Raw genomic sequence first — 21994 nt, forward strand, 5'->3', positions numbered from 1 at the left:
TAATGACTAAAGAAATACTGAAATACCTTTATAAGTTTTTCTGGTTCTCAAAAAAGTAAATTGTCATTACATCAAGCTGGTCTCCTTTTTTTAATAAAAAAAGCATGTTATTGTCGTAGTAATTTCAAATGAAAGTTGTTATTAACATTCCAAAAATCTCATTTGACACTTCAAACTTTCTATAATTAGAAAGAAAAATACACTTGTAAGAAATGTAGAATGAAATTTTTAAAATGCTAATAACAATTTATTTTCAAATAACCCAACTATCATGCACCAGAAAGGAGATTAAAAAAATTGTAAAGAACCAAAGCAAACGAATGAGGCTAAAAAAATGTAACCAAAGAACTTGATAACCACCAAAGTTACTTACCTACATTGGGACAGGATGGAACCAACTATGGGCAAGCATTGCCCGATAAGTTCATAAAACTAAAAGCAAATGCAAAGCAGCCTGTCTATAGACACTTAAGCACTTCCAAAATATAAGTTTGTATGCTGCTGTAACTATCCCACTTCTCCCAAGAACCATCACCAAAATACCACTTAGAAGTTCAACATTACTTGCAGCACAAGTCAACTGATCACTCCAAATCATCGGCTTTCACGTGCAGAGGGCTTGATGGTGAAACATTTCCATCATCAACATCCATTGCTTCTTCCTCCTGAGCCTTCTTTGCTCCAGCACCACCCTCGCCAGCAGCCTTCCTCCCACGCTTTGCAGCTGGCTTTTTGTTCTCTTTTGGATCCTCAACAGATTGCACCTGCTGAGGACTTGACTGTGAGCCATTTCCTTCTTCATTTCCCGATGCTTCTTTCTCCTGAGCCTTCTTTCTTCCTCTGGTCTTCGCTCCAGTACCATCTTGACTGGCAGGCTTCCTCCCACACTTTGCAGCTGGCTTCTCGCTCTCTTTTGGATCCTCATCAGATTGCACCTGTAGAGAACTTGATGGTGAAGATTTTCCTTCTTCATCACCCGGTGCTTCCTCCTTAGTCCTCTTTCTTCCTCGGGTCTTTGCTCCAGCACCGCCCTGAGCAGCAGGTTTCCTCCCATGCTTTGCAACAGGAGCATCAGATTTGCTCTCTTTAGGAGCTCCCTTCGAACGATCAGTCAGGGCACCAAAAATTTCCTTTGCCTCCCCATCATCATCAGTCTTTGATGAGGAATTACCAGCATCAACCTTCAGACGTTTGGGACTCCTTGTGGGCAACTTTGTTCGTGAAGTCTGCCCGTTGCCATTCACTCCTGCTTCATCAGACACAGGATCAGCAGTTTCATTGTCAGAATCATCTTCACTTAACACCTCATTTGGATCCTCATCCTCTTCATCACTTGACTCCTCAGTTGGATCCACCTTCTCTTCCTTTTCATTCTGAGCTTTTAGTGACTCAATCATATCCTTTATCTCTGTATTCACCTGTTAGGTTAATCCCACAAGATACAATAAACAAATTTGCCAAGGAGTTAATACTTCAATAAGGTAATGTTTCATTCATTTCTGAGAAGATAAAAGAGGAAAATCAAAAGAACATTCTACCTACAGGCAGTCTATTATTTCAGGATTAATCAAAAGCAGATCATACTGTCACTTCCATCTTCTCATCAATCAGAAAGGGGGAAAATGAAAGGAAAAATAATCTTACATTCCCATGAAACAAAAAGAAAAAGGCCCAGGTAACAACAAACCTGAGGATTCTTCAGAAAATCAGAGATATCCACCGGGCAGGCAGGGCATTTCATCACATTCTTTTGGGCTCGGAGAGACCGTCCACCTCTGCTTCTTTCTGTCACAAAACTCTTGCCAACAAAAGCACCTTCTAAGCACGACTTGCAAAAGTGATGAACACAAGGTGTGGTTACTGGTGCAGTCATCACCTCCCGACAAATTTGGCAGCTGAATTCTGCAGACAAACATAAATATACATTAGCATGAAATGATATAACCTGTTGGCAGAGTTTAGATTAATTTTAAGTCTGTACCAATATTTTGCTTTCGAAGTATCTCCAACCTCCTTACCAAATCCATAACAGCGGTCCAAGTAGTTTCCAATTTTGATTACACATGTCAGACCAAAGGAAGATAAAATAATACTGATTTGAGTGTAGTCAAGGAGAGAGAGAGAGAGACCTTTCAAGAGCTTCTGTCGTACAGTCATTTTTTGTGCTTTCTTGATTGCTTTCGTTGTCTTCCTTTGAGCTTCAGGACAGAATGCTAGAATAGGTTTTTTGCTGGGAGGTGGTTGCTTCATCCATGTCCAGCGACCATCTTTTTCCTGATAACATTGTACAGTATAGTTTAGAAAATCTCCTATAACAATATCAGAGCGCAATGACAAACTCTTAGGTATTCAGTGACTACACTCTATCCAGGTGCATTATGTTCCCCAAAAGACTGAAAAGCAGTAAAACAAAACATTCCAAATCCAGTTTTAAAAAATAGAATAACTTACATCAAAGTCCCAAGATGGGCTTTCTTTCCTCACTGTTATATCTTTTGCTGCCTTCAGCTCAGGAATATCAGGTAAAGGTCTAGGTCGATCCCCATGCTCATCACTGCAGTTCAAGTTGGAAAGATCTAGTAAAGAGGTCTACAGAAGAGGGCATGAATAAAAGAAACTAAATCAAACCTCGTCCATGGTGCTGGTTCATTATCACATCTGACAAAAAGATACCGGCAGACTTTGAACCCCTAGATAAACAAAAACACTATCAGTAAATCTTTTCAGGAAAGTATAGAAACCCATGAAGCGATGCCATCATTTGGGATAGCACATATTTACCTGGACTCCAACCTTAAGCCAACATTTTTCTATTCTGTAGCATCCATCATACCGAACACCTTTATCAGCAGGGGCATATGAGGAACGCTTCTCCTTGTGAGACCTAATTATCAATTCGAAGGCAACATATACAAAACATTAATCATGATGCAGAACACCCAGATATTAGAAATCTTGAACACAATATGCTCAAGGGAAATTATTGTAACAAAATTTAAACTGATAGTCTTCACATGGTATATCTAACTGCAAATGTACAAAAGACATAAATAGAACAATAAGTTGTGGATATTAGAGAGGGAGTTTGGAACATTGCAATTACCTTACCACCCGCACAGGATAACCTTTCAGGCAACTGAGTCGGAGAGCCTTGTTATATTTGTCAAATGTCTGGTCAAAAGACTGTTTCTTGTTTGTTCGCTTATTACCGCTCAAATCCCTTCCACCACTGCAATGTATATCCATGTAAACAAGGCAGCAAATATACATAAAGTAAAAAAATCAAAATTTTTTTGAAGAGAGATGGAATAGAAGGTGCAGTTTAAGTGGTCAATCCAATGACAAACCTTCCAGTATATAAGAACCACTCTCCATGATCCTCATCATCAAGGTAGCCTCCTGAAAGCACAACTGACTGTGCACCATGATCAGACTGCCCAGCTATACCAGCAACATGGGGAAAATGTGCACCCCATTGTCTACATTCAAGCCTATCCTCCCAGCACTCACCAACCAGAACACCTTGATTTCTCTCTGGATCATTTTCAGCAGGAATGGGTCCAAAGTGATCTCCTGGAATCGTGACAAATATCTTGCCACTTGAAGCATTAGCTTTTCCAGTCTTCTGTGCACGTTCTGTAGTGAATGCCTTGTCCGGCCTGTCTTGATTTTGTACATAATGATAAACCCGAGCAGGCCCCCCATTTGCATTTGCTTTTGACAACTTAGCTGTACGTATGCAAGATACAAGTGAAGAGTTGATTCGGGGGTTACTTGCCATCTTGGGAGGAATTTGACCACGGCATTTTCCACAAATACGCTTCCCTTGTCCAACCCATTTCTGGAAGCACTTCAGGCAGAAATTGTGTCCACATGGTGTCTGGATTTAAGAGCACACAACATGCCATTATTAACATAATCTATCTATATCAGTACTACAAACTACTAACAATCCTCCAACACCTCAGAAGCAAGGTCACCAACAATGTGAAAGCACGCTAAATTCAAAGCCTGAAACACGAAATATCTCAAAAGCCAAAATTTTCCAATCCATTTACCTATTCAAGGAGTTTCCTAGTTTACTCATAACTGTTGGACTGATCACCTTAAACATAGGCTAATACATGAACATGGTAAACTATGCGGACCAACAAAACTATCAATGCATCCAATCAATAAGATTAAATACAAATGATAAATTAATTAGAATATTAGTAAAACTAAACAATGTAGATAATCATAAACCCTGTAAAGACATGAATATGCAGATGATGTAATAGGATTGAAAACTCAGATGCAAACAATTAAAGAAATTAACCAATTTACACACACACAAAGACAAAAAGGGTAAAGCGTCATCAAAGGAAGGTGATGGGACCACAAAACCCGAAATTCAGGATCAGAGTGAACAAAAAGCAAAGAAAACAAGGGGTGCGTTACCAAACCAACCAACCATTAATTTTTTTGGGTGAAACCATAAAGAAATTTTTAAATGGGAACACCAAAAGCTGAAAAATATCGAAGAACACTGTATTAAATCCACTAATCAATTCTACATCTGGGTTTATTTAAGAACTCAACCAAACCTGTTGAAGAAGTTGAAGAGATTATATGATTACAATTAATGAATCAGGACTCTCACCCACCATCATAAATAGTTAAAATCCAACTTTGTTTGAGAAAAAAATAATCACAAGCAAGAATAGAATTATATAAATAAATTTAAAAATTAAATTAATACCAACTAATACCCAGAAAAAATAAAGATTGATGAACACTGAAAACAGAATTTCCATGGAAGAAAAACAGAAATGCATTCAAGAAACAGGGGGAGAATGTGAGGGCAAAACGACAACAAATTTCAAAAAAATCAACGCAAAACGGTATTCCCAAAAACATACAGGCACAGAAGAACCAAACCTGCACTATCACCATCCAAATACGCCAACATCTTAAAGCATTAAAAAAAAAACAAATCACAAAAAAAAGTTAAAAATTCGAAATAAATTAATCAAAAAAGGAAGAAGACCAACCGTAACAGGCCTATCCGGCAACTGCATACAGAAGACGCAGTTGAAAATCCCACCGAGCACATCCAAGACGTCCTTCGCCCCCTTCTTCTCCTCCTCCACCGTCGCCTTCCCGCTCATCAGCTCCTGCCTCCTCCTCGCCTTCTCCTGCTCCGTCAGGGTCGAGTCGTTCTCGATCTCCCGGATCGCCGCCACCAGACCGCCGTCCACGCCGGCGTTCACGGCGGGGACGTGCGCCGGAGCGTCGCCGGAGATTGATGTGCAGTCGGGGCACTCCCACTGGAGAGTGGCGGCCAGGGACTCGGGCTTGGCCAAGAGGCAGGCAGCGTGCCAGGGGGTCACGCAGGTCTTGCAGGTGAGCTTCTCGGCGTCGGTCGGAGTCGCCTTGCAGAGCATGCAGACGCCGTCTCCGTCGCAGGGAAGCTGGCTAACTTGCGCCATTGGGGGGTGCGCACGATAACAGGGCGGAGAAAGAGAGTAAGGACAATGTGGAGTGAAAGGCGTTGAGTGAGTGGTGGAATCGGAAACGACTCAGACTTTATAGGGGTGAGATTTTTGGGCGACGGCGGGTTTATTGAAATTTTTTGGAAAGGTTTTGAAATTTGGGAGGAAATCGGGTGCGCCGCAGTGTATCTGAAGTCCCTGTGTTGACGAAATTTGAGTGGTCCACGTAAGGGGGAGTTAACGGAAAGGGTTTTGGTTGATGGGTTTTGAAATTTTGGTGCCAAATGCCTATCCCGCTTTTGACTCGCTTTTCGAACGTTGCGTGTGCCTCATTTGTCTGATCGTGGCCACATCGGTTTTGCCGTTTCTGGCAGTATGCAATGATAAAATACAATTTTCCTTTTACTCCACAAAATAAAGGGTTAGTGTTGTCTTCTTCGATTGATTTAATTAGATAGTCGAAAATTATAAAAAATATATAAGAGATAAAAATGAATGTGTAAATAAATTACCTTTTACAAAAATAAAATAAGAATTACAATTAGATTAGTATAGGGTAGTGTTAGGCTGCTAGATACACATCTATTTTTACTTTTCACACAATCATCTCAATTTTAACTATCAATATCGAATGAATTGAAGAAAATAAATAACCAAAAGTTAGCAAGAGTGCATGGAAAGTAAAAGTAAATGTGTGAATAACATTATTCTTATCCTTAGTATGTGATATTTTAGTGTTGGAATGACAACTCTACCCATCATGATTTCTAATAACAAAAACTAGACTTTTTTTGTCCACTCGAACGATAGAGAAACCTAGGCCTTTAACTTTTTTTATAGAATTTTAGGTTTTTAGGTCCTTAGCTAATTACCATGACAAAAAAATACACAAGTTCAATTTACATATATGAATTTTTGTTGGTATTATTAAGTGAGTTGGTGTAGCATACATATCATTATTGACGTGTTTAAGAAACAAAATGCATACTAAATCAGCACATGAACAACGAAGATGTGTAATTGAGAATAGTTCACATAACAGTGACGTGTGTTAGATATTCTAGTAACGTAAGTAGGTTAAATATGATAGATCTTTAGTTCAAGAAGAATTGTTTATAGTAGGTAGTGGATACAACTAAGGATGATATTGGTCGATTCCGAATTTCTTTATGTAACAAAGCATGACAAGTCTGCAGTTATCGCGAATGATTAGGGTTGCTGACGAACTATTTGAATACACGTCTGTTATGGTATATGTCATTATCTCCTGAGAAATCACAAGTTTGCAATTATTGTAAATAAATAGGGTTGTTTACGAACTCTGGTCGAACTAAAGAGTACGTAACCGTTATGGCATATCAATATTTTTCAAAAACGATAAGTTTGCAGTTATTAGCAATGATTACGGTTGCTTACGAACTTTAATCGAATTAAGGGTGGTATTATTCATTGTCTCGAATGATTAAGGGTGGTATTATCTATGCACTTCTTTTTACCATTATACACACTTCTCAATTTTCAATTGTCAAATTGAATGATTAGAATATGATCAAATGATTGAAATTAACAGGGAATGTTTGGGAGGTAAAAAAGGTGTGCGAATAACGCCCCCCATGATTACTAGTTTCCAGCAAGCTATAGTTGAACTAATTTAATTACTTGTTTTCTAGTTTGTAATTATCGTTAATGATTAGTGGTTGCTTACAACGCTTGTCGAAGTAACTGAATACTTGTTTGTTATGGCATATATCATCATATCCCAAAGAACAAAAAATTTGTAATTATCGCTAATGATTAGTGAATGTTTACAACCTCTTGTCAAAAAAACTAGATATCTGATTTCAATGGTATATGACGTTATCTTTCAATCCAAAATGTATATTTGCTACCTGACTTTGATATCACGAGGAAACAAGTTGTGGTCTTTTTAGTTAAAAAGTAAAAATGTAAGAGAAAACACATGATGAATTTTGCAACACATAACAAAACAACCTTTACATGATTTGATTTAATCTTTAGGTATGGGTACAAAGTTCTTGAGCAATAAAAGGAAAATAAAGGGAATTATTTTTGAAATGGCACGGTAGTAGTTACGAAGTTTAGACATGGGCATTAGTGGAAATCAAATGTGCATATTATTTTTCATTATCTGCTAGTAAATTATTTCTTGTGGAAAAGCTTAATGCCTCACCAAAAAGGTCTAGATTTTTATATCCAAAAAGTGGCATTGAAATCCCTGAATCTACGCGGCAATTAATGCTGGTCAGTTGGTTGATATTTTACCATTTTTTAAATACTAAAAAGGTATTTTACCATTTTTAAATTGATAGAAAATAAAATAAAAAAATTAATTTAATAATGCTAGTCGCATGCCCACACACGGAATTAAGTGGATTATTTTTTATATAATTATTTTTTATAAAAAATATTTATATCACTTTGTGTTGTAAAATGGAAAAACCTTCTCAAGTTGTTATTTTTAAATATGGTGTTGTTTGGAGGTTTGTAAAAAACAATAAAATACTTTTATTTTTATTTTTTGTTTAGTTTTGATGAGAGGGTTTGAATATTAATTTTCTAGAGTTTTGGTTGACAAATAAAATTTTATTAATAGGTAGTTTATATATTTTGAAAATCTACCTTTTGCATCCACATGTATAGCCATCATTATTTTTGGCCACAACGTAAAGAAGTACATATTATGTATTTCTAATAAAGAGTTTTTTTTTTCAAGTAAAGAAGTACATATTACATATTTTTAAATAAAAAAAATCTTTATTTGAAAATCTACCTATTAATATATTTTATTAATGGGTAGTTTAATTTGTTTCCTAATGCATGACCATACAGATAGAAAGAATACTTTCCGTATTTCTGTTTTCTTAATGAAGAAGGAATTACAACTGAGTATATATATACTTTGCTAAATAAACTTAGTGACTAATGACCACTAGATTAGCATCTAATAACAGGGATTAGTTACAACCAAATTACAGCTGTTAAAATATAAAAATATCTAATGATGAGGTGTCCCTTTACCCTTCCTAAAGCTGAGCGGAGGATCACCGAGAGAAAGCTTGGACTGCAGTAGCTTGAATCGGGCCTTAGACAGTGCCTTGGTATGAATGTCAGCAATTTGATGATGGGTACTGATATGAAGGACCTGAATCAGATTTGCTAAAACAAGTTCGCGAATGTAATGATAGTCAAGTTCCACATGCTTTGTGCGAGCATGGAAAACTGGATTAGAAGCCAGAGAAATGGCAGAAACATTATCACACCAGAGTTTAGGAACCTGCCTAAGAGGAAAAAGGACATCCTGTAAAAGTTTACAAATCCAGGTCCATTCTGCAGCTGTGTGAGCAAGGGATCTATATTCAGCCTCTGTGGACGATCTAGCAACAATGTGTTGCTTCTTTGCGCTCCAACTAATCAGATTGGGACCAAGATACACACAATAACCACTTGTTGACCGTCTGTCAAAGGGGCATCCAGCCCAATCAGCATCCGAATAGGCTGTAAGATGTAAGGGACCTGGCTTGAACCACAGACCTTGAGCAATAGAACCTTTGAGAAATCGCAAGATGCGTTTGACTGCTTGAAGATGAGGTTCGCGCGGACAATGGAGAAATTGGCACACTTGGTTTACAGCAAAAGAGATATCTGGTCGTGTCCAAGTAAGATACTGAAGGGCACCTACAATGGATCTGTATTCCTTGGGATTGGGTAGTAAAGAACCAGTGTGATCCAATTTAACTGATCCAAGAGGAGTAGAACATGGTTTGCAGCCATCCATATTTGTTTTAACAAGTAAATCAAGAGCATACTTGCCTTGAGACAAGAATAAGCCAGTGGAGGTTCTGTGGACTTCTAACCCAAGGAAAAAATGAAGAGGACCCAAATCCTTGACAGGAAATAAACTCCTCAATTTGTGAATGAAGGCCTGACAATGAGAAGCATTTGGACCAGTCACAAGAATGTCATCGACATACACAAGGACTATAACCAGAGAGGGCTGTGTTTGAACAAAGATAGAGGAATCAGATTGTGAATTTGCAAAACCAAGAGAGCTGAGAGCATGAAAAAGTTTGTCATACTAGGCTCCGGGAGCCTGTTTTAAACCATAGAGAGACTTGGTAAGTTTGCAAACAAAGGTTGACTGGGATGGATCAATGAATCCAGGTGGTTGCTGCATAAAGACTGCTTCCTTGAGATCGCCATGCAGAAATGCATTACTAATATCTAATTGATTTAGAAACCAGTTGTGTTGAACAGCAAGTGTGAGCAAAATTCGAATTGTAACTGGCTTGGCAACAGGACTAAATGTCTCCTGAAAATCAACCCCTTCTTGCTGATAAAACCTCTTAGCTACAAGACGAGCTTTGTACCTGTCAATGGTACCATCAAGTTTTCGCTTAATCTGGAACACCCATTTACATCCGACAATATTCTGATTGGGAGATGAAGGAACTAAAGTCCACGTACCAGTACTTTGCAAAGCTTGATACTTTGCAAAGCTTGATACTCTGCAAACATTGCTTGTCTCCAATACTCATACTTGGAAGCTTGAGCATAAGTAGTAGGAACAAAGGTGCTGGTGTTAATAGGATGCTTGGTAGCAGCTAAAATCTTGGGTTTAAAGATCCCAGCCTTGGACCGGGTGAGCATAGGATGTGAGTTTGTAGGAACAATAGGGGGAGAAGAAGCAACAGGGATGGAGGATGGAACAAGGACTGAAGATGCAATAGGTACTGGAGATGCAGCAAGTACTGGGGATGCAGCAGGTACTGGAGATGCAACAGAAACTGGAGATGCAGCAGGGACTGGTGATGAAGGAGAAGTAGGAGGAGATGATTGTAAGGAAGATGGAGCTGCATTAGAGAAGAGAGCAGTGCTGTCCAAGATTGAGGAGTGAGGCTTATCCCAATAAAGAAAGGGAAGAGTAAATGAGGAAGAAGAACTGGAGGCAGATCCCAAAGAGACAGGGCCCTGTGACTGAGAGTTGCTTTTGAAAGGAAAAAGAGTCTCATAAAACAGAACATGTCTTGATATGTATACTCGATGAGATTGAATGTTTAAGCACCTGTAACCCTTGTGTTGCAAACTATAGCCGAGAAAGACACACTGGGTACTCTTGCCATCAAGTTTGGAAGAAACATAAGGTTTAAGCCAGGGATAACAGCTACAACCAAAAATTTTCAGCTTGGAATAATCTGGAGCCCTTTTGAAGAGTAGTTCCCAATGAGAGGTGACCATATTGGATAAGGGTAACCGATTAATAAGATACAAGGCTGTGCTGAAAGCTTCTACCCAGTATTTGTGAGGTACACTTGAAGCAACTAGAAGAGTGCGAGCAGTTTCTGTGAGATGTTGATGTTTACGTTCAACACACCCATTTTGCTCGGGAGTGTGGGGACAGCTATATTGATGACAAATACCATGAGTAGCAAGAAAAGAATTAAAAGCAGAACCAGTAAATTCACCTCCAGAATCAGATCTGAAAATTTTTATTCGATTGCCAACCAAGTTTTCAACATAAGCCTTGAAATTGACAAATACAGAGAACACTTCAGATTTTGCCTTCAAAGGAAACAGCCATGTGTATTTAGTGAACTCATCAACAAAGAGAACATAATACTTGTAACCACTGACAGAGACAACTGGAGCTGGACCCCAAACATCACAATGAATCAATTCAAGACTGGCAGAAGCACGACTAGTACTGGAAGAAAAAGGTAATTTGTGATTTTTACCAATAGCACAATCAGTACAAAAGAAGCTAACAGAATTGCTACCACTATGAGCAAGGTGAGCTTTATTTAAAATCTTCCTAAACATTGCTGTAGATGGATGGCCAAGCCGCCTATGCCATGTCGGAAGAGAAGCTTTAGTGCTAAGAAAAGCTGAAGGAGCAAAAGTGGAGGGAATGCCTTGAAGAGGATAGAAACCTTCATGAACAGGTCCTTGAAAAAGCATCATCCCCGTAGAGCGATCCTTGATTGTAGAGCCATCAGAATCAAGGGTCAATGCACAACAATTATCTTTTAAAAACTGATAGGCAGAGAGAAGATTGAATTTCATCTTGGGAACATGAAGGACATTGTTCAATTGAAATGTAGCAGATGGTGTTTTAAGCAAAGAAGTACCAGAATGATGAATGGACATACCTTGTCCATCACCAATGTAAACCTTCTCTTCGCTGGAGTAGGGAACAGGAGAATGAAGAGCAGCAATATCATTAGTGATATGAGATCTAGCTCCAGAATCAATGAGCCACGGAGGAGAAGTTTTAGAATTCGTGTGAACACACATAGCAGCCAATTTGGCAGGGGGTATTTTGCCAGCATACGCATGATTCATGCATTCATAGCAATCAATAGCTTCATGCTCAAGAGAGTGACATATTTGACAAGATGTTTTACCCCCAAAATAAGAACCAGAGTTGGTGTGAGTAGTGCGATTGAAACCACCAGAATTATAGCGATTTCCACCAGAATTATGGCGAAAAGAACCAGAGCCATTTCCTGAATTATGAACGTTACCACGAAACTGAGAAAAGTTCTTGGAGTAGTTACCACGATTGTGGCGCTGAGAAACCCCTTTGCCATTACCACAATTGTTCTGAAACCTGGGAGGAGCGTTGAAATGTGCAACATAGGCTTGAGGAAAAGGAGAGTATGGTGGTGTAGGCAGAAGAGAACCCTGAGACTGAGCGACAAAGGCCTGAAAAGGTTCTTGAGCGGAAGAGACATCACCTTTCTTTTTGCGATTCATGAATAATTCCTTGTTTATTAACAAACCATGCAGTTCATCCAAAGTAGTAGAAGAGATGCGCAACATAATAGAGTCAATAAACGATTCATAGTCATCAGATAAACCATTGAGAGTGACAGCAATAAGATCCTGATCAGAGACTGGAGAACCAGCCGCCATTAGAGCATCAAAAATACCTTTGATGCGCTGCAGATACTCAGAAATCGAAGAATAACCTTTGTGTATGGCATGGAGACGAGAGCGGAGTTGGTGAATATGAGCAGCAGAGACGCCCCCAAATTGATTTTCAAGATTAATCCAAAGATCGTGAGACGAAGTTACACCAACAGTAAACGGAATGATTTCTTCAGAGAGAGTAGAGTTAAGCCAAATCAGAATGTTTTGATCCTTCTCATACCAAGCTTCATAGGCAGGATTAGGGTTTCCAGTAAGACAACCATGCTGATCAAGAAGATAAGGTGGTGGAGGGAGCTCGGAACCGTCAACAATACCGGTGAGCTTGTAGCGCCTGAAGATTGGAGCAAATAGAGCCTTCCAAACTAAGTAATTATCACGCTTCAACTTCGTAGGCACCATACAACTAATATTCTGGATAGTGATTGATGCAATCGACGAATGAGAAAAATTAGGGTTCATCGCAGAGAAATTGGGGGCGACGAATTCAGACGATGCAGGATTTGGAGGAACAATTTCAGGAGGAGAAGGCGACGATGATGCCGTCGCCATTGTTGAGAAGAAGAAGCTCGAGATCAAGAAGCTCGAGATCAAGAAGAACGAACCGCAAAGAAAGGAAGATCGAAAAACGGTGAAGCAGAGAGGCGAATGATACCAAGATAGAAAGAATACTTTCTGTATTTCTGTTTTCTTAATGAAGAAGGAATTACAACTGAGTATATATATACTTTGCTAAATAAACTTAGTGACTAATGACCACTAGATTAGCATCTAATAACAGGGATTAGTTACAACCAAATTACAGCTGTTAAAACATAAAAATATCTAATGATGAGGTGTCCCTTTACATACAACATTTGTAAATATTTTCCTTGTCGAAAATAACCGCAAATCGAAGAACTCATGCAACCATGCCATGGATAAATTTTTCATTGTGATCAAAGTATGAGTGGTACAATACATCATGTGTTTTTATATAAGTAGTGAATCTTTTTATTTTTTTAATTATTAATTTTTAACATAGATATCTCATCATTTGTATACTGACTCGTGATGTACCACTCCGTGTTCCAATCACACTGAAAAATCTCTCCATGGCATGAAGAGAATGATTTACTTATCAAATCTAGGCACTTTCTTCTTTTTTTGTTTTTCTTTTTTATTTCTAATTTATTATTTATCCAAGTTTTCATTAGTAAATCTTTTTTTTTATATAGGAAAACTAATGAAAATAACTTGAAAACATTGAATTTTAACGATAAAGACAAAATAAAGGGTAAAGTGAATAGTATCATAATTGATTTTTTAATGTAAAATTTTGGTTTTTTGTTAAAGTGAACAATACCAGAAGTTTTTTTGTTAAAGTTTTATTTTTTATTTTTTTCAACATAGCATTATTGATGTTTAGTTGTACTATTTCTCTCCTATTGTTAGTTTTATAGGCCCGTGAATGACATGTTTTACATCAAATTAGTATATGATTAGCCATTGCGTAGCTTACCTAAACACCTCATTCTTTAGTGTAAATATTTTGCAAATGTTATGTGGTATTTAAAAAAGAAAGTTTCTTCTTATTCGGGTTCATAACCAAATTAGAAGTCCAAGGAAGCTCGTAGGTTGAGAACAATGCTAAATTTTTCCCCTTGTAAAATAGTGCGATTATACAAGGTGATGAATATCAATTCTAAAATACAAAAAGATTATTGAAGGAGTGCCACACAAGTATTATGATGATATTTTAGAAACGTTAAAAGTGTTTATGAATTTAAAAATGTATTAGAAGTTTTATTTGGAATGAGCAACTGCTATACATTTCTTTCAAGAAGCCTTCAAGTAAAGAAGTACATATTATATATTTCTAATAAAGAGTTTTTTTTTAAGGTATTTTCAAACGCTCTTATTATTAAAAATAGTCTTACAAGAGAGAAGTAATCCAAATTTACTTGATACATGTAAGTTAAACTTTTTTTTATAAGAATTAAAATTCACATTATACATCGAAGAGTGAATGTGAAGTTTTCCTCTGCATCAAATCTGCAAACAAAGATTAATGGAAACAAAAGGAACAAAGCAAACATGAGTTGGTAAAGGCAATGCAAAAGTCCAGCAGCAGCATAAAGAATCACATGACAATTCTCATAATTAATAAAGATATAATGGGCTATCCCATCATCAATGTTGGTAATTATTTAAACGTCACGTGATCAGAGATATATAAAAAAAAAATACCACCAATTGTATGATAAAATATCTCGCAAAAAAAGACATACCACAATCTTTAGCAGTATGGTACAATCTCTTCTCCATCATCAATGGTGGGTATTATATAAAAATATACATGTTGGAATTACCTTTCTAAGTCCAACATTAATTTCTTAATCCAAGTTTAAATTCGTATCTATCTAAAACTCTAAATTACGTGACGAGAAAAACCATAAAAAAAATACACAAACGATTGTATGATAGAATCTCTCGCGAAAAGACATACCAAAATCCTTCAACAGCATGGAAGATATTTCCACGTGAGAATTCTCAAGATCAATAAACTAATAGTCCTACTCCCTATAAACCTAGGGAATCGGTGGGTTTGATCCACGCACCCCCCACTCCGGCACTCCGCCATCATCAAATGGTGGGGATTATATAAAAATATTCATGTCAGAATATAAAATTGCCATCCCCAACATTTTTAATCCAAAAGCTCTTAAATCACACCACAGCAGCACCAAAGTTTGTCTGGTTCTCTATCATCATGTCTCCTAAATCCCCTGGCCTGACCTACTAAAAGCTCTAAACAGACAAAAGCAGCACACAAACATATTTTCTTGCTTTATGCATGCCCAATGGCCAAGTGCAAATCCCAACCATTGATTTGTTTTTTGGTAAGCAATCCTAGCCATTGATTTGATGCTGAAACCAACAGGAAAATCCATACCTTCAAGCGCGACGCATTTTCGGAGAGCTGATTTGCTTGAGCTTGAGAGAAGCAGCTCGCTGAATTGTTACCGAAGGAGATGAGCCCAAGGGAATCCGAGCATCCGAACGCGTTGTATTTGACCGCAGTGAATCCGTAGAAGTTACTGCTGCTGGTTTTACCTTGGTTGATTTTTGGCGCTTTTTATTTGGCTCAAGGGAAAGAAGCTCTTTGGGTCCAAATGGGCTCTGTGGTGTGTGGTACTCTCTCTTCTTTTCCAGTATCTCCCACAGCAGCACCTCATCGTTTGCTTTTTCCTTCTCCATGCTCAAAAACTTCACATCAAGATAAACAGAGAGGCAATGTCACAGTGTTTTGCTTGATCTTGAAAATTAGGGATAAGGGTATTCAAATTGCTAACAAACACGTGTGGATGGCATTGAAATGCTAACAAAGGGCATGCCCAAAACATCCTTCGACTAATTATATGATGTAGCTGTTGATACGTACTTATTACATCAATTATTATGACTAAATGGTACGCCAGTTCTATAATTATGCAATCAAAGACATACGGTAACGAATATGATCAATCATTCTAGCATTCTTCCCAGTTATCCAATCTAAATGACGAAAATGTGTAATTCGTTAAGCAATTAACTGGATTAGCTAACACTTTCTAGAGTGGCATTCGTCATGCTTCACGTCTCTTAACTGGAGCTGCAATATTATTCTGGCATAATTTTCCAATGCTATTAAATTGGACGACAAAAATGCAGAATTTCATTAAGCAATTAACCAAATTAGATAACGTTTTCTGATATGGCAATGGTCATGGTTCACTTCTCTTAGTAAGAACAGTGTTACAAGAATACATACATCCGGTATTGAATCTACAAACAACCAGTCAAATGGAAAGAAAGAGAAGGGTGATTACCTTCTGTTGGGCAGAAGGCTTCACTTTGGTGGATGCCTTATGAGGCTCAGGCAAAAACTTGAGGCACTCCTTCAACTTGCACTCATTGTTCTCTGCTTCCCGGAGCCTACTCAAAGCCTCAACTCTCTTAGCCTCTGCAACTGCGGCCCTACTCCTCGCTGCCTCCATCTCAACCCTCGCCTCCCTCGCTTCCATAGCCATCTCCTTCACCAACCCCACCAACCTTACGCAACTCCCCTCACTCAAATCAGCCTTAACCCCCTCCACGTACTCCACCATCGGATCGCACATCTGCTCACCCAAATCCACCAGAAGATCATCCACATCGGTCTCTACTGACCCCAGCACGGCGCCCACTTCGTCAAACACCGCCCGGAGGAGCTTCAGGATTGCAATCTGGAAGGTCCGGTGGTCAACGCGGTCAACGGAGGATAGATAATCGACGGCTCTGCCGAAGAACTTCTGGATGTAGAGACGGCGGTGAGTGAGGGTTTTGACCATGTGGCTCTGGCGAGCGTTGACTTGAGTCTCGATTTGCTTCAGGATTCCGACCAGTTGAACCAGCTGATCTTTTTGCTTCTCCATCACGAGCCTCCCTGCCACGGCAGCTTTAGCGGCGTAGATTTCTTCCTTCGCTGAACGGCGGTTCCGATCCGACGATCCGAATTCCCCCGAGTCGGATCCAAAATTCTGCAAATAATTTAAGCTTTAGACCTCTCATTCAGATTTATTAGAAAATGGCGATTCGATTGTTTGGGAGTTGAAACCTGATGCAGAGAATCGGTGTCTGTCTGGATGATGATGGTGGAGAACCGGCCCTCCATCGACATCTCCGCCGTCTTCAGACCTAAAAGCTTCATCAACGGAATTGCGAGCGATGCGAAGACTTCTTCGGCCTCCATCATTACACATAGCAATTTAATTCCATTAAATTCAGAAATAGGTGCGAAAATTTTGAAAACTGGGGAGAGAAATTAGGTAGGTGGATACTTGGAGGAGACCGATTCGGATCTGAGATTTGAGATCGTGGAATGCGATCTTCATCTGTTCGTGATCGCACGTGACTCTTCTGAATTTCGATCGGAGCTGCGGCGTCGCCGTCCCAGATGATCTCCGATGATTAACCATGTTTTGGCGGGAATCTTCGCACTGAAATGAATTGCTTTTGCGGCTTTTGAATTTAAGCCACTGTTTTGGTGTTTACCAAACGGGCAGTCGTTTGTCTCTATTGAAGTAAGTAGGCCTGTAATAAAGATCAAGGCCCGATTGACTGACACGAGTTCAGCCTCATTCTTTGGACCGTGAGCCGGCCCAGCTCAATCTCGGAATCGGTTTCATTCTGCTCCTTTCAAAATGAATTGGACAATAGATTTTCGGTTCACAATAATTAGCAAATTTAAATCAATTTATTCTCATACCTGTTAGTGTAAATACATTATCATATAAAAACATTATATTTAAAATTAGAATAAATTTAGAGAGAGAAGGTGCGACAACATATAGATGGTTCAAATATTTTTTTATGTATATCGTGCGGTCCTTCTAGGTTTCATAATCTTACAAGGAATACAATAGTACATCGGTCTAGTCTATGTCTAACACTACTTCTAGATTACACAATCACGCTTTGATGTAAATGGCTTACAACACCAATTCTGTTTGTAAAATCAAAAAGGAATCGTATCAATGCAGAAGCAATTAATGAAGTTGTCTTGTCAGACACGTATGAAAGAACACATTGATTTATGGATGATGCTTAAAAGAGATTGTTACACCAAAACCTTGCAAGTATGAGTAAATGCGTATGTGTCAATTCTTGAATCTTGAGAGCGTAGTAAGGCTATAGAAATAAACTCACAAAAGGTATGACCATCTCGATGTAGATGCCACATTAAAACATTGCCATGTAACAAAAATCTAACTTGAAATGTTCATGATCAAAGGAAAAAAAAGTGTATTAAGATTAAGTAAGCATACTTTGGGATACTCTCTCTGATTTCGACTCAACTACTTTTGAAACTACATACATTATAAATCTGATAATTTACGCAATCCAATACCTTGAACAAGCTTCCAGAAAGTGGGCTTTGGCAGACTTGATGAAGAGATCTACTAGGTTCAGTAGGTTGTGTTAGGTTAAATGAAGAATCACTTGTAGTTTATTAATTGTAAAGATTGAAATTTTACGAAAGTCTTGAGCATAGAGTCTTGTGCCTTTATCTATAATGCTTGGAAAGGGCAACCTCAATTTTGTCGTTGAGGTGGACTGGGGAGATCGATCTTTCCCTTTCACTCGTAATAATAATAAAAAAATGATTATCATTATCATTGTGGCAAATTGCAAAGAACAATACTTGGCTGCTAAAAATTTAGCCGTCATTCCTGCTTTCACCAATTAGATTTGAATACGTGTCCAATTTGTGTTTATAATTTCAATTATTTGAACATGTGTCCAAATCTAATTGGATAAAAGTAGGAGTGGTTGTTGAATTTTCAACAGCCAAGTGTTGTTCAATTGCAAAAACTTTTATAATTGCTAGCTTTTTTAAATAGTAGATCTGGATCATAACAGGATCCTAAAATATTGATAAAAATTTGTTCTAGGCTTCTAGCCTACTACATAAAATTCACTCCTTAGTTTGCTCAAACTCTCTCTGCAGAGCTGGTTTATCAGTTATATTGAAGCGCATAACGTTTGCTCAATAGGGCAGGTGATCACCGCCACCGGAGGCAGAGCTAGAGGCAGTGGCGTTGTTGCGCTCGGCGTGACAAAGCTGACGAAGCTTCGTGGGAACATACCAAATAGAGAGACGGCAATGGGAATTGAAGATGGCATCAATGTCCCAGCCTTGGCCTGCTGCAATGGCCACAAGAGGCTTGTAACATGCCTGCCGCCAAGCCCCGACATTTTCGCCTCTCTCCTTGAAACCTCTCCTCAGCGCATTCGATGCCTCCTCATCCAAGCAATGCAGGGCGTAGCAGTGCACGTAGTGCCGCATCTTTGGCTTGTTGATGTAGCTTGCCCCTGCCTTTTTGGCATACCTAAACACTTGGTTTGTTACCTGCATATATAATATGTAGAGTAAACAAATGCAAAACGAAATTATACATTTTGTTAAATCCGGTCAGATTATAATTGCGTACATTTTTCTTAACACGTATTTGATTACATCATAATCGAATCATCAGACTCAAATCATTAGTAGAATCAAATTTGGACTAAATACTGAGCTATTTACCCGAAACACGTTTTTAATCCATGTAGCTTTCACAAAGACCTGCGTTTAATTTCATCTAATTTAGTCCATGTAGATTGCAAATTGTTCCAACTCGAGGACACCCCTCAACCTCAACTTCCGTTGATACCTTGTACAAAATCGTTATGTGCACGGTACACAAAAGGGTAAAACTGACAGACTTCATACAAGAATTCAACAAAATTTGACCGGTGCCATTGAATTACAGTAATTTGCCAATTGTAGGGACCAATGTCGATGCTACTTGCAATACATGAACGAAACCAGGCCTACGTAGAAACTGTAAAACTAAAATCGCTATGAACGCGACAATATAATATTTATGTTGAGTTCGATTGAAAGATATAGATTTGTGGTGAAATTTAATACGGCCTACTAGCCTTTAATTGTACTACAGGAAATGGGCCCACAGATCAATGACTAACATGATGAAGTTACTGTTAGTTTGCACAGTAGAAATCAGCGTACGTAAAAGGGAGATGGGTAAACTTCGTACCTTGGTGGGACATTTTTCACCGCGCTCCTTGGCAATGTTCTGGACCTGGATCAAGAAATCGCGGCATTGCTCGTAGAGATGGAAGAGGTAATCGAGGCCGTTCTTTTTGCCACGCGCCACCTCCCCAGGCTCCGTCACAATGAACGGGTGCTCCCTCTGTCTCTCTCCCAGCATTCCCCCTCCTCCGCCGTTCCCATACCCAGTCATGTCGTCCATGTCGTTGTCGTCCTCGTCGTCCACACCCTCGTTATTATGACGCCCTCCAGCACTACAATTTTTAAATTGCCCCTTCTTCATCCTCCGCTGCTTCTTCCGCCTCTCCCCTGCCGTCGCAACCTCCCACGTCGCCCCTCCTCCGCTCCCCACCATCTCCTTCTCTTGTTGCACCGGCTCCTCCGACAGCCCTGCACATCCCATGCACCACGTATCATATATATCCCAATCCACATATAACAACTTAGTGCTCTAGTATCAAAGTCTATCATAATTATTTTCACACAATATGACATGTTATGTTACGAAATATAAAACAATGGTTTCGATTTGTTCATGCACTCGATCGAGCATGTTATACTACACCAAAAGTAATGTTTTACAACCTATTTTTCTCCTTAATCATGAATCATACTTTTCTTTGGGATTTTTTTTTTTTTTGAAATGTTATTATATATATATAGTTTCAATTTATCCAATGAACTAAAATTTTAAGCGATTTGTCATATTAACTTTCTGAGATTATTAATTTATCATTTTACCCTAACACCGTTATATTTCTCACCAACAATAAGCCATGTGCCTCATGACTTGTATTCATGGTTATGACTTTTGACCTCCTTTTTCACAATTTCTTTACTTCTACATAGTACAAACCCTTAAATTTGGCTAGTTAATAAACATGTTGTGTTCGTTTGAAAAACTTATATTGAACTACCAAAAAAAATACATTAGACTCACTAACATGAGTTGTAGCTAATTGCAAACTTTAAGAATTCACATGGTCAACTATGTCTTAAAAAAAACGTGGTCAATCATGGTCAAGTATTCTGAGAGACCCAAAGTGTAATTAAGGGTAATTTAGACATCCAAAAATACAAATTTTGCCAAGTCAAATTTAATTATGAATTTTGTTTAATTGGAATCTAGTCATTGGGTTTTTGTTAGAAAAATTTACCATGATAAGTTTTAGTTAAAGAAAATTGAATTCCAAAGGGTGCACTCATATTTTCAGTTCTTTTTATAACCCAGTGGAAGATCTTATATTGTCACACTATTAATTTACATTTAAAATAAAGTTATATCAAAGTGTAATCAAACCCTAGGTTAACTCACAAACCCTACTACAATTAATATAAGACACAAAGGTAAAGAATATTCATGTAAATGATTACCAAAAAAAAAAAAAAGAAAAAAAAAAAGAATATTCATGTAAATAGGTATAGTACCTTCTTGGGAGAGAGCATCAAGGGCATTGGTAGTGGTATCACCAGAGACAGGGTTGCGCCGCCGAGAATCCTCCTCATCAAGGCGGCGACGCTCGGCTCTGACGGCAGCTTTGATACCATACCTCTCCCCAACAAGCAACTCCCAGCGGAATATCTGAGAGAGGCTGCTCATCATGTCATCAAGCTCATCATCCTTCATGTCCAAGAGGGTCTTCACAGTAAACCCAAGCTCCGCTATCTTTGCCGCCGTGTAGTATCTGACCCCATATGCCTGGAACAAATCCTCAAGCCCTCCAAGTCCAAGCTCACCTGGCGGCCGCAAAGTACAACCAGCCGCCGCAGCAGCAGCTGCCGCCGCTGGTGGCACTGCTGCTTCCAGCTGAACCCGGTTCGTCGGCACAACCATGCCTCGTAGGCCCCACTTGAACAAGTTCGCAGAGAAGGCATCCGGATCCATATTTTCCACAACTCCACACAGCACAATGTGAACAGAGACTATTTTCTGGGGGAGCTTGTAGTGTTCTGT

The 21994-nt window shown here is 38.7% G+C and overlaps 3 protein-coding genes across 3 annotated transcripts; all 3 read right to left on the reverse strand.

Moving 5' to 3' along the window:
• Positions 1–321: 321 nt before the first annotated feature.
• Positions 322–5674, reverse strand: LOC137713195 (E3 ubiquitin-protein ligase ORTHRUS 2). Its single transcript, XM_068452467.2, has 9 exons — positions 5034–5674; positions 3348–3880; positions 3104–3229; positions 2782–2884; positions 2629–2690; positions 2452–2554; positions 2130–2274; positions 1688–1902; positions 322–1418 (listed from the first exon to the last, which is right to left on the reverse strand). Exons 1-9 carry the CDS (start codon positions 5469–5471, stop codon positions 585–587), a joined length of 2559 nt encoding a protein of 852 aa, XP_068308568.2. The 5' UTR covers positions 5472–5674; the 3' UTR covers positions 322–584.
• Positions 5675–14333: 8659 nt separating this feature from the next.
• On the reverse strand, positions 14334–17452 carry LOC137712309 (uncharacterized). Its single transcript, XM_068451410.2, has 5 exons — positions 17264–17452; positions 17041–17169; positions 16274–16963; positions 15358–15671; positions 14334–14456 (listed from the first exon to the last, which is right to left on the reverse strand). The coding sequence occupies exons 1-4, from the start codon at positions 17399–17401 to the stop codon at positions 15360–15362; spliced, it is 1269 nt and encodes a 422-aa protein (XP_068307511.2). The 5' UTR covers positions 17402–17452; the 3' UTR covers positions 14334–14456; positions 15358–15359.
• Positions 17453–18575: 1123 nt separating this feature from the next.
• LFY (floral meristem identity control protein LEAFY) lies at positions 18576–21987 on the reverse strand. Its single transcript, XM_068453051.2, has 3 exons — positions 21469–21987; positions 20027–20430; positions 18576–19335 (listed from the first exon to the last, which is right to left on the reverse strand). Exons 1-3 carry the CDS (start codon positions 21923–21925, stop codon positions 18973–18975), a joined length of 1224 nt encoding a protein of 407 aa, XP_068309152.2. The 5' UTR covers positions 21926–21987; the 3' UTR covers positions 18576–18972.
• Between the last annotated feature and the right edge of the window lie 7 nt (positions 21988–21994).

This window comes from Pyrus communis, chromosome 14, assembly GCF_041283825.1.
Source record: "Pyrus communis isolate YQ-2024b chromosome 14, ASM4128382v1, whole genome shotgun sequence".
Lineage (NCBI taxonomy): Eukaryota > Viridiplantae > Streptophyta > Magnoliopsida > Rosales > Rosaceae > Pyrus > Pyrus communis.